This window comes from Meles meles, chromosome 15 (genome assembly GCF_922984935.1).
Source record: "Meles meles chromosome 15, mMelMel3.1 paternal haplotype, whole genome shotgun sequence".
In the NCBI taxonomy this organism is placed as follows: Eukaryota; Metazoa; Chordata; class Mammalia; order Carnivora; family Mustelidae; genus Meles; species Meles meles.
This window is the reverse complement of record NC_060080.1, coordinates 54,660,604-54,673,452: the sequence shown is the minus strand read 5'-3', so window position 1 is coordinate 54,673,452 and position 12,849 is coordinate 54,660,604. Positions and strand designations below refer to the sequence as shown.

The 12,849-nt window shown below is 40.2% G+C and overlaps 1 protein-coding gene across 1 annotated transcript; it reads left to right on the top strand.

Moving 5' to 3' along the window:
- Positions 1 to 5,873: 5,873 nt before the first annotated feature.
- On the top strand, positions 5,874 to 12,569 carry GKN1 (gastrokine 1). Its single transcript, XM_045979928.1, has 6 exons — positions 5,874 to 5,908; positions 8,886 to 8,939; positions 9,274 to 9,411; positions 10,612 to 10,722; positions 11,548 to 11,695; positions 12,358 to 12,569. Exons 1-6 carry the CDS (start codon positions 5,897 to 5,899, stop codon positions 12,447 to 12,449), a joined length of 555 nt encoding a protein of 184 aa, XP_045835884.1. The 5' UTR covers positions 5,874 to 5,896; the 3' UTR covers positions 12,450 to 12,569.
- Positions 12,570 to 12,849: the final 280 nt, after the last annotated feature.

The window sequence follows — 12,849 nt, the reverse complement described above, 5'->3', positions numbered from 1 at the left end:
GCGGAAGGTAGAGCTGAGGTGAGGTTTTTAATGTTCGGTTTTGGATCATTTTTTTAGTATTGGGGAGATTTCCCCATACGAACCAAAAAGAAATAGCAAACCAACAGGTGGATGTTGAAATTTGAGAAAAAAGACATCTACCTAATGGAAGAAGGTAGGAATCAGAGGTGGGGGAGGCAGGAAGTAGGACCATCCATGGACCAAGTCTCCAGGCCGCCAGGATATCCTTCATGGTCCCGTTGGATTTACTTACAAAACAGAAACCCCAAAATAAAATCATTAAAAATTTCAAGATGGCAACTGCAAAGTATTAAACTCAAGTGTGGGGCTCTTAGTGTGAGCTCCATGTAACTACCCTGGTCCCGTGTCCATGAAGCCAGCCCTGTCTCTCACATACATTATAGGATCTTGGGGTAGGACCACTGGTTGCTTGGCAACCTTGACTCTCCTGTGGCATTTGTGCTTAACTGGGGCGTTGTGTTAGCTGAAGCATGGCACACTGGTGGTCGTTGATTATTTTTCAGTGAGGAAACGAAGAAAGGATTGTAGGCCTGGTGACCCTCTGCTGAGGGTCATCCTGGATGTGGGGAGTTGGTTTTTTATTTAAACCCAGTGGGACCTCAGAAGAAAACGGCCACTCCAGAATCAGCCCCACTGGATATGTTTTATTAAGCGTTTCCAGGAATTGGAGGCTGGGGTGTGGGTAGAAAAAGAGTCAGTAATTGAATAAACATGAAAGTTCGGAATTCCCCAAGCACCTCTGAATACCCAGTGTCTTCATCTGAAGGTGTGTTCCTCCAGGAGTGGAAAGATGATGCGTGTGTGTATATTTTCTACCTGAGATGTAGAAAGGAAACCAGTTCCAGTAAGTCACCCTGCAGAAAACTCAAGGATTCGCAGAATCCCACATCATGGTTCAGCTGCCTTGGGGCCAGTCCTTGACTTTGGTCTTCAGCTCCTGCCAGCAAAGCCCCCAGAGGAGGCAGTTCCCTGAGGGGGTGCGCTGGGTCCTCTGAAGACCTGGGTCCCAGGTGCACCCCTGCAGCTGCTGCTTGCTGGTCCTCCCAGGATGGGATGGGATGGGATGGGATGGGATGGGATGGGATGGGATGGGATGGGATATGCAGCTTCCCCAGTTGAATCTGGCCCTCCCCACACCTCAGGGCTGCAGGGGAAGGAACACACCTTCTGCGTGAGTGTTTTTACATTACTTTCTCTGAATTGCTTCAGTGTGAACGCCGAACACAGAATAATTGTTCTTATTTCCAAGTCATCTATGAGACAATTAGGAAAGCAACATATTCCTTCATGGGGTGATTTCCATTCCTCATATGGTCATATTTTCCCCAGCTCCTTTTTAGGATGGAAGTACTTAATCAGGTCCGATTGTCCTTCATGATGACAAAAAAATGAAGTTATTTACCAAAATTCTCTTTATCTCTACTTTCATATATTTTATGCAAATGATGTCATCGCTCAGGAGACCTTCTTTGAGCAAGATTTTTCCAAACCCTCTTCACAACTCTCTCATGCTCAAGGTTAATGACAGATGGGAGATAAAAAGTATCACTGGTGGCCTCTAAGGGGACCCAGAATGTTTGGCAGATGCAACTGGATAGACATGCAAGCAGCAACAGAAAAGCAGAGTTATATAGACTTTGGAAAGCAAGGGCCTCTGGGAAACAACAAAAAGGAAGGGCTCAATGATGCCCCAGGAAAGAGCTTCCCCCGCTTTGCTGTAATTTGAAAAGAATTTCTTTCCTATGCAAAAACAACTATGTAATAAGCATGGCTTTTCTGGAATTGGAAGCTTTCTAGCAATGATCGTGAATGTGTTATTTTACGTGGCCCTGGTGCTGGTTTTTTTTTGGACGTGGCGTTCCTGGCCACAAGTGCATGTGGAAGGTTTGACCGTGTGGCCTCAGCCCCCACCGCTGGGCTCACGGGACAGAAACTAGGGTCCAAGCTGCAGCCCGGTACCCCGAGACCACGGGAGCAGGCAGGAGTTATCCAAACTGCCCCCCCCACCCCCAGGGTGACCCGATGTATTTAGACGTCACAAACAACCAACCGTCTGACTTGGGGCTGTGTCACAAGTAATGTCCAATGGGTGTGAAGGATGCTCAGAAAACAACAGTAAAGGCAAAGAAACTGGGAAGGAATCTCTGCCTGAAGGAGCTTCTACGCTCAAGCCACTAGATTATGGTGGATGTCCAACAGGCTGAAGGCCAGCTGAACCCTAAATATTGGGGGAAGGGTTGAAGGGAAAAGCAAGATTACCAAGGGCTTCCTGGATGTTAATGACATCGAGGTCAGCCCGTTAACGCGTCCACACAGAAGAGGGAATCTTGAAGGAGGATATTTAACGATGAGAAAGGCCCAGTAAGTAAACATTCTCCTCTACTCAGAGAAAAAGAAGGAAAATAAAAGTTTGTCTGCGGGGAAGCTCCGAGAGGCCCCCCAGATTTATGGGAGGAAGGTATCACAGGCAGAACCGCATTCCCTGTTTGTTCCACACAAGGGAGCCCCCACCCAGCTTGACACGACAGGGTGTGTGGTGAAGTGAGGCCTTGGGTGTGTGAGCCATGAGATAAAACGACGATAAAGGCTTGCCTCTTGGCGTGACTTGGCGTCCAGCTCCGTGATCAGGGCAGGCCCTGTTTATTCATGGGCTGGTTTGCCCCACACTAATCCCAGGGCACTGGGCCACCCCATCTCCTGGGACTCCCTTGCTATGTAACCATGACCAAGGCGAAGCTGCACCTCTCCAGCTGGCTCCAAAAATCGGAATGAGTAAACATAATGCATTTTTTTTTAATTCTAGCTTGTGCATCTCCTTTATGCAATTCCAAATTTTTTCAAGATTTATTTATTCATTTTAAGAGAGAGAGACGGTGCTTGTGGGAGCATGGGGAGGGGCAGAAGGAGAGAGATCGAAAGAGAGAGAGAGAATCTCAGCAGACTCCCCGCTGAGCGTGGAGACCGACCTGGGGCTCAGTCTCAGGACCCTGAGATCATGATCCAACCCAAAACCGACAGTCAGATGCTCAACCCACTGAGCCACTCAGGTGCCCCACAATGCTTATTTTTAAAATCGGCATATTGGGCGTCAGGTGTATGCTAGTATATTCTAGTTCTATGGAGGTGGCAAAAAGGTTGACATGTTCTCCTTTCTCCTATGGAAGGAAAAGAAACACAAAACATTGATGGGAGGGCACAAGAGACTCACTCATACTTCCTTAGGACTTTTGCCCTTATATGAGACAAAAATTGTGATCCCCTTGCCCCCCACCACCTCTGGTACTTTCATAACTACCTCACAGAGTACAGAGGAAGAAGTTCTTTTGATTTTTGGAGCCATTGAAATAATATTGTATAAAGAAAGAATTTCTTCTCTTTTACCCACAGGAATTCTAAAGCCTAGAGGGTACGAGACTCATAGAAAGAAGGTAGCAGAACAGAATCTAGGTCTCCTGGCCCCTCATTCCAACCAGTAGCTCCCCAAGTGGCTCTTTACGTCCAGGATGTATCCTCAGAAGTCGCACAATTGTTGTTTCCCGAAGGAGGGTACACCTCAGGGACGTCAAGGGGTGTTAGGAAAAATAAATCAGTAGAAAAGGAAAACAACCAGGTTCTATGGTTAATTAAATTTAGGGGAATCTGCATGAAACAACACGACATAGATTTCTCCCCTACAGATGTCTTAGCACACTTGATACGTGAGTGTAAATTGTCAGTCTCTAAGAAGGGCATTATTGGACTCTGAACCCTATCTATCTATCTATCTATCTATCTATTGGCTATTAGTTATCTATCTGTCTCACAATGCATCTGTTTCCTGGAGGATCCTCCACACCAGCATTTCACAGGCCCACTGGAAAAAATGTCAACCTTGAACCTTTGGTAAGATATTACATGCAAAAAGTGTGTTAGACCGTACTCATATACCAAAGTGACTACCCGAGACTGGGCCTAAAGGCACCACGCTGTCCCGTCTTTGACTTTGCAGGGATATGACAGTTCCTAAAGCAGATGAAGGCCTCTTCACCTATGTCTTCCCCCACCCCCACCCCAGGTTTTTGATCTTTTGCAGCTAAAGAATAGGTTTGCAAGAAATTAGTGGACACATTAGAAACTGAACAAAATCTTATCACAGCTACACTAACCCACTTACATTTTCAAAGAGGTATTGCTAGTGAATCAAGCTTTATAACTGTGTAGCCCCGTCCTAAGTTCCAGTCCACATGTACAAGGACAATCACGGTCCCAGAAAGGCTTCTAAAGTGGGTGTTTATAAATCAGTGATAAATGAAATATAGTTTTCCTCTTCAGCAATTTGCTTTTAGTAGGTTCAGTGTGGAGGAGAAAGTAGAAAAAAAATTAAAACTTTATTTCATCTCCAGGACTGTTTTAAGCATTCACTTGTCAGGCCAAGAGACAGTTCTACCCTGTGCTTCTGCTGAAAACATTTTTTTAATTATTTTGACATAATTTCTGAAAATTAAGTTATCTAGAAGTGAATGAAAGGAGAGGTTGCTTTTATAGCTCCGGGGAGTGGGGGTGGGGGAGTCTCCCCTGAGAGGTAGGGAAGGTATGTTGGAAGGAGTGGTATTTACAAATGAATAACAGTTTATGAATTAAAGAAAAGCAAGAGGGTACCCCTCCAAGGTGGGACAACAGCATGCACAAAGGGGTAGAGGCGTGAAACACCCCGAATATCCCAGCAATTGCAGGAAACCCGGTGTAGCGGGATTATAGGAGTGACACAGCAGGGGAGGTTTTGGAAACCTAATTCTATTTATTTATTTGACAGAGAGAGATCATGAGTAGACAGAGAGAGAGTGGAGGAAGCAGGCTCCCTGCCGAGCAGAGAGCCTGATGCGGGGCTAGATCCCAGGACCCTGAGATCATGACCTGAGCCGAAGGCAGCGGCTTAACCCACTGAGCCACCCAGGCACCCCTGGAAACCTAATTCTAAAGACCTTCTGTGCCATTCCAATGAGTTTAGAGTTTGTCCTGCAGGCTGTCAGTCAACGTTTCTTTGCATAGAAGAGTTGTGTTTATTTATAGATGTACTTTAGAAAGATCACCTTGGGAAAACCGTGCTGGAATATGAGAGACCGGTGACCGGAGTGATCCATCACACTACTATTATAAAAGTTCTGATGAAAGAAGCTTGGGCAAGACCAGAGTCCTGGGGCCCTTCTGAGACAAAATGACAAGGTTAAGTAAATGCCTAGACGTGGTGATAAGAAGACATTGCTGAAGACAGCCCCCAGGTTTTCTGGTGGCATGCATGGCACTCTCTGTGTACTGTGTGTGGTACGTGGTACCACTGAGAGAGCTCAGGAGTGCAGAAAAGGAAGCGGGTGCGCTGGGAGTCACTAATAGACCCATTTTGCCTACGCTAAACCATCAAGATGGGTTCAAAGAACAGTACAAGGAGGAAACTATTCCCACATCCTTACCGGACCTGCTATCTGCAAGGCCAAGGGTGCCCACAGTTTCTCATCTATGTTCTTGTTTGATTTTAGGGATATTCTTCTTCTGACTCCGAGTGACACCAAATACGTAAAATACCCACACCCACAGCTGCTGTTGGACCGGCAGTTATCATAAGTCATATTGAGTTTGTTGGGATATCTTCAAGTTCAACAGTGATGAGTCAGCTGGGCTCCATGTCAAAGTGCCTTGGCAAGCAGGATGATATTCCCAAAGGCTTCCTGGTATATGCCGAACCATAGCACAGATATGGAAAAATGGAGAAAGATAAATCTTTAGCCCAACCTAGTCACACCTAGTTTGAGTAAAGCTAGGTAAGTACAAATATGAGAAGGGTTCTTGTCTGAGTTCATGCCTGCCTTCTTCTCTACTCCGTTGTTTTGGTGAAGCCAAGATGAAGCTCACAGTGAGTAGATTTTTCCTTTTGAATGTATTATCTTATGATTAAGGACTGTTAACCTTCTCAGCCAAGAGGGGTCTTCTTCTTAGGATAATTCACCATTGTTTTAAGAAAATCTCCTTTCTTGTCAGTGAATCATGGCAATTATAAGCATCTCTGTGGAGAATGACAGTTGTACTGGGAGTAGACAGTTGTCTGAACATTGTATTCCATGCTATCTTAATGAAATTACCTTCCAGTCCTCCTGATTCAGGGCTGGTCCCAAAGCAGGCAGTCCCTAACCCCTAGAAAATGCCTGATCTTTCTCCACATTCTTGAATCCCCCCCCCCCCCTTTTTAAAGATTTTATTTATTTATTTATTTATTTATTTATTTATTTTTAAGATTTTTTATTTATTTGACAGACAGAGATCACAGTAGGCAGAGAGAGGAGGAAGCAGGCTCCCCGCTGAGCAGAGAGCCTGATGCAGGGCTCGATCCCAGGACCCTGAGATCATGACCTGAACCGAAGGCAGAGGCTTACCCCACAGAGTCACCCAGGAGCCCCACTGAATTCCTCTTTTGACCAAAACTCACTAGCATGTTCAGGAAAAACGACAAGCAGATTCTTGAATGAGATGGGTGAGAGACTTACTGTCATGTTCTCTGCTGTGAAATGGATCTTCAAGTAAGAATGGCTTGCCTGAACCCTGACCATAGTCATTTATCCATGAAAACACCTGAAGCATAAAGCTAGTACAGCATTTCCCCTGTGGCTCCAGATAAAAGGCTGAGAGCGTGGCAGGTAGACCACAGAATTCCACCAAAGTAACTGGTGGCACTGTGTGTCACTTATAGCAAGACACAGAGAGGCTAGAAATGTCTTCATGCTTTAACATACTAAACATTATATTACAGCAGCCGCTGCTTCAGAGTGGAGTTGCAAATGTAAAATGATTATCTAGAAGTAAGCTCTAATAACAGCACAGTTAAAAAAAAAAAAAAAAAAGGAGCTCTGAGCCCAGGTCAAATGTGGTTTCTCTCCTTGTTCTGCTGTGACAAGCCAAGAAAGCGTGACCATGTTACTTAACATCTGAAACTTACTTCCTCATATGTGAAAGGATTGCATTGTACTAGTAGATCTCTTAAATTTTCCCCATCTCTCACTCTTTAGGAGACTCATTTCTACCTCCTTCTTAAGCTAGCAGGAGAAAAATTAAGCAAATAAAACAATTAGCTTGAATCACTAGGGCAGATCTCAGACCAGTTTGTCCTAGGCCAAGGAAATGCGAATAGGTACTCGGAATCGGGCACCTGTATAAAATCTCTGTGTTCTGATAAGTAATGTCATGTACCCAGTGACAAATGACTTATCCAGGTACCCTAGGACAGTGCCCGACTTCCTTTCTGCCAACCGCACTTGACAGTCAGAACTTTCCACCCTCAATCCCTCAGTAGCAGCCAGGCTGCTTACTGATCTGTTGCTTAAATTATTTTCGTTTTTTATATAAGAAGAGTACTTTCTTTACTAGGAGGTCTGTGAAGGAAGGAAAGTATTCCAGATCAAATATTAAAAGGAAATCATTTTTGGACATAGTTCTGAGAACCTATATCCATTTTCATATTGTGTATGTTATTCATTGTCAAATGTGTTTTTCAATATGCTGAGTTTTTTTCATAAAAAATGAGATATTTCAATATGCATAGTTTTTTCATAAGAAAAAAATTTTATAAGAAATTTTAATTTCTTAAATTTAATTTTAAATTTTATTAAAATTAAATTTAATTTTAAATCTTAAATTCTTAATTAATTTAACCTTCTTTTAAAATTATTTTATTATTTTATTATATTATTATATATTTATTATAATATATAATAATGTAATATAATTACCATATGATATAATTTATAATATATAATATATAATTATATACATATATTATGTATATAATTACATATAATGTATATAATGTATACATATATTATATAATAATTATACATTATAATTATATTATATAATATTATATATGTTATATATAATATAATATATTATATAATATATATGTATTATATTTACGTATGTTATTTATGTTATATAACATGTTTATGTATGTTATATATTACTTATATATTATATATTTATACATTATATGTATATATTATACATATATTATATATGTATTATATTTAATATACTTATATATTATATATAGTATATATGTATAGTATATATATACATATATATTATATGTATTAAATATAATTATATATACATATATATTATATGTATTAAATATAATTATAATTATATAAATATATAATATATAATATATAAGTTATATATAACATACATAAATATTTATATATTATAAATATATAATATATAAATGAACATATATAAATATATATGAATATATAAATATTATAAATTATAAAGTATATATAATATATAATTTATATATTCATTTATATATTCATATATATAAATATATATTTATATTTATATAAAAATATATAAATGAATATATAAATTATATATTATATATACTTTATAATTTATATATAAATTATATTTATATTTATATTTATATATATTTATATTTATATAAATATATAAATAATATATAAATATATATAAAATATATAAATATATAAGTATATAATATATATAAATATATAATTTATAATAATATAATACTATATATTATATATTATAATGATAATATTATTATTACATATATTTTCATAAGAGCTACATTAGTACTTCTAAAACTATATACCACAATAACATGATTGCTACAAGTAATTAACCTACAATCTTACATTCTTTAAAACTCTCTATTCTGTATTCTGTATTCTGAAAAGAATACAAAGGTCAAAGAAGAAAAGACAGACCACTCAACAGCGTGGTAAAATTAGTATTTTTTGTAAGCTTGGGTAGAGAAAAAAAGAGGGCATTTTTTTGCCATGTGATAGTAGACCAATATTACTTATGATTTTTAGATTGTCTTCGCTGGACTTCTTGGAGTCTTTCTGACCCCAGCCCTTGCTTTCACTGTAAGTATTAAACTTTTATTTTTTTATAAATTTTTAAAAAGATTTCATTTCCTTATGTGAGAGAGTGCACACGCGAGAGAGACAGACCATGAGAGAGTCAGCATTAGCAGGGTGGGGAGGGGCAGAGGGAGAGGGAGAAGCAAACTCCCCACCGAGCAGGGAACACTTGGGGCTCGATCCCAGGACCCCAAGACCATGACCTGAGCAGAAGGCAGACACTTAACCAACTAAGCCACCCAGGTGCTCTAGTATAAAACTTTTCGAAGTGTATTACTAAAGTGCATTTGCAAAGAAACATGGTATTAAATCACTGTCAATTTCTTATAAATTTCAGGATATCAGCATTGGTGGTAACAGCAACAGTGGTATAAGTGGGCAGCAGTCAGTGAGTGTCAACAATGAGCATAATGTGGCCAATGTGGACAATAACAACGGATGGGACTCCTGGAATGCCCTTTGGGACTATAATACTGTAGGTAGCCAACATACAATTTACATTCTTTACAAATATGTTTCTTTTTTAACAACAACAAAAATGTCCGCTAACCATAAAAGAATTAAAAATAATTTCTTTTTTTTTTAAGATTTTATTTGACAGAGAGATAACAAGAGTGGGAGCACAAGCAGAAGGTGTGGGAGAGGGAGAAGCAGGCCCCCTGCAGAGCAGGGAGCCCAATGCGGGGCTAGAACCCAGAACTCTGCGATCATGACCTGAGCAGAAGGCAGACACCTAACTGACTGAGCCACCCAGGCACCCCTACATAAAATAATTTCATCATAAGTAACATTGTTACTTATGATACTTAAATCATAAGTAACACTTGTCTGCACATAAGCATAGAGTTGTAAGTCAAGGTGCTTATTTTGGTCACCCAGCTTCACTCCCTAGATGTAAAGCCTACTAATGTTTCCCACAAACAGTCAAAATTCAGACCAAGGAAAAGTAATTAGGATCTATTATGTCCAAGGATTGCGGGGCTGTTAGACAAATATGAACGTCCTTCTGCCTTCCCTGAAGACACCCTCTGTAATGAGGAGAAACCTGCACAGTATCACTGCTGCCTATCTCAGTCCATATTCAATTTGCTTCTAAAAAGACAGAAATGGGCATTTCAACTGTAATTTTAAAAAAAGGAAATGTAAATGACAATATTAATTGGTAAGAGAAGCAAAAAACCAAAACCAAACCAAAATAACACTTGGCTCTGGTTAGAAGACCCAATTCTGCAATTACTAGCTTTTTATTTAATAAACTTCGTACTTTGAAAAAAGGCAACTCTTTATCATCTCAGTTTTATCATGTGATCAATTAGAAAACCAATCCCTGTCTGACCTGTCTCCTTGAAATGGTATGAAGATCGTGTGAGAGTAAAATGTGATAGCAATTTCAAGTTTATTTCAGCAAAGCAGACATGTGCAGGGGGACTCCATGCTAGAACCTGAAGATAAAGCAACGAGTTAGACTCTGGGTCTCTGCCCTCAAGAAGTTTGTATTCCAGGCTTACAAATGTTAACAACAAAAACGATTGCAAAACTGGGCCAGATAACGGTGCTCTGATCTGAGTTCATCATAATCTTGGAGTTCCATTTCCCTCTGCTGGTCATACTGAGTTTTGGTAAGAAAAGCTCCTTGGGGAACCTGCTTCTTACTATCTACCGTCTTCTTTACTAGGACCTTGCTGCAGTCAGACTCTTTGGCAAGAAGAAATGCATTGTGCATAGAATGAACAAGGACGCCATGCCCTCTCTTCAAACTCTTGATAAACTGGTCAAGGAAAAGAAGGTATAAATAAAAGTCTTTTTAATTTGGTTCAAGGGAGGTCAGTAAATAACGAGGTCACAGTCATTTCCTCTTGACCACAGTGCATTGTCATGTGCAGCACAAAAAGGGAAGAGGAACTGGTAATTGCCTAAGAAGAAGGAGTGGCCAGCCCTTAACGCTGTGGCTCACACCTGCCTTTTCTGTTAGAGGAGCAAAGTTCTGCTCAAGCCAATGGCAGCTGTCTACACTTCCCCAACTACATTTTTTCCACAAGAGTTGGGTTGGGATTATTATATTTAGAAATGAAAATAGTGGATACCCAGTTACGTTGGAGTTTCAGATAAACGACAGACAGTTTTTTAACTTAAGTACATCCTATGCAATATTTAGGACAAAATGATTTATCTAAAATTCAAACATAAGTGAGTGTCCTATATTTTATCTGCCAACCTTAGTGAAGTAGGGAGAGAAGACCCAATGCTCTCTAAAATGTTTGCCTGAGTTCATGTTTCTATAACTGAAAAACAGTCACCTTTCATTGACCAGGTAGAGAAAATAAACCGCATTCTCAAAAACTGATTATCATATAGCTCCATCCAAGAAATATAAAGTGACCCAATGAGATCCAAGCTTCAGAATAAATTTAACCTCAGATTTCTGCTTTTACGAGAAGCTGAGGTCTCACATCAGCTAAATCTTTTGGGACACAGAAATTCTGAGATATACAGGGTGGGTGCTGATTATGAAAAAAACTGTATGAAAAACGCCTGCAGGCCTGGTACCCAACCCTCATTCAACAAACCGCTGGGCTGGGCACTCATTCTCTCTCTTCCTTTCCACACTCAGCTTCAGGGTGAAGGACCAGGAGGACCACCTGCCAAGGACCTGAGGTACTCCATCAACCCTAAAGAAGTCAAGGACCTGAGCAAGTTAGGAAAACCCATTGCTAGCATGTGCAGGGGGATTCCAACATACATGGCTGACGAGATCAAGGGTGAGTAGCCTTTCAGGGGTACACTCCAAGGTACTGCTGCTGGAATTGTCAGACTACTCTTGGGCATGTCCATAGAAGACACCGACCACTCAGCACTTGCTTCGTGCTTTCCGTGTGTTAAATTAGGAGCTCCTGCCGGCAGTCTTACCTGATACGTTATTATTATTCTCACTTTCTGGATGAGGAAACTGAGGCACAGGGAGCGGTCACAGGTCTCTTGTCTGGGTCAGTCCCAAGCATTCTGGCTTTGGATTCTGTGCTCTTCGCCACTGGGAAGTAAATAGTGCCTTCCAGAGTGGATCTGGAGTTACTGCAAGATATATTTAAAGGAAGGCCTGAACTGCTAAGGAAAAAGAAAATGCCAATAGAATGTACTGACTCTTTACAGCTCAATCACTTAATTTCTGCACCTGCAAAGAATGACTTGCAGAAAAACAAAGTATCCACCTACTAATATAACAGCAACTTTCCAGATCTCTGAATTGATTGGTTAAATCTAGATAAATAGCTAGGCAGGTGATAGAGGTAGGTTGATCTTGAAATTAGTACATAGCTAGCTTGGAAACTGTGACACACACACACACACACACACACACACACACACACACACAAAGAGTCCTTGAAAAGATACTGATAACAGTTTCTTCTTTTCTTTCTAATAGGGGCCAGCATGTTCTTTTACGAAAGTAATTGTTATGATGTTAATGTATGGTGGCTTCTCAAATTTTCCTACTGTGGAGTAATTGAGGATTAAAGAAAAAAAAAGTCACTTGGAGTTTAGTCATCAGAAGAGTCCACGCGAAAAATGTGGGTTCTGATGATTTTTGTCATGTCATTCTGAAATGTTTTCTGCTGATTATGTTTGAACTCTTCAAGTTTCAATAAACCTATTTAGCACTAAATTCCTTATGATTCCTGTTTGGAACGCACATGCTCAAAAGTGCAACATGATGGTGGGAAGCTGTTAGGGTGCATTGGACCCAACAGTTAGCTTATATTCAGGGCCTGTCCCTTGTAAAGAAGTCCTTCAGATGCTTTGGATACTACTAACCACAGTTCTGGGCATGGATCCAAGACAATCCCACCGTTCCGAAGACAGATCCACAGCTGATGTGCACAGTAATCTTTCAGATCAGCAAGGGCAGAAATCTGCT

Bases quoted from the DNA above. Each gene is read 5' to 3' on its own strand.
- GKN1 (XM_045979928.1), top strand. The intron at 8,940-9,273 runs GTAAGTATTAAA...TATAAATTTCAG, and splicing joins CCCCAGCCCTTGCTTTCACT to GATATCAGCATTGGTGGTAA. The intron at 10,723-11,547 runs GTATAAATAAAA...TTCCACACTCAG, and splicing joins AACTGGTCAAGGAAAAGAAG to CTTCAGGGTGAAGGACCAGG.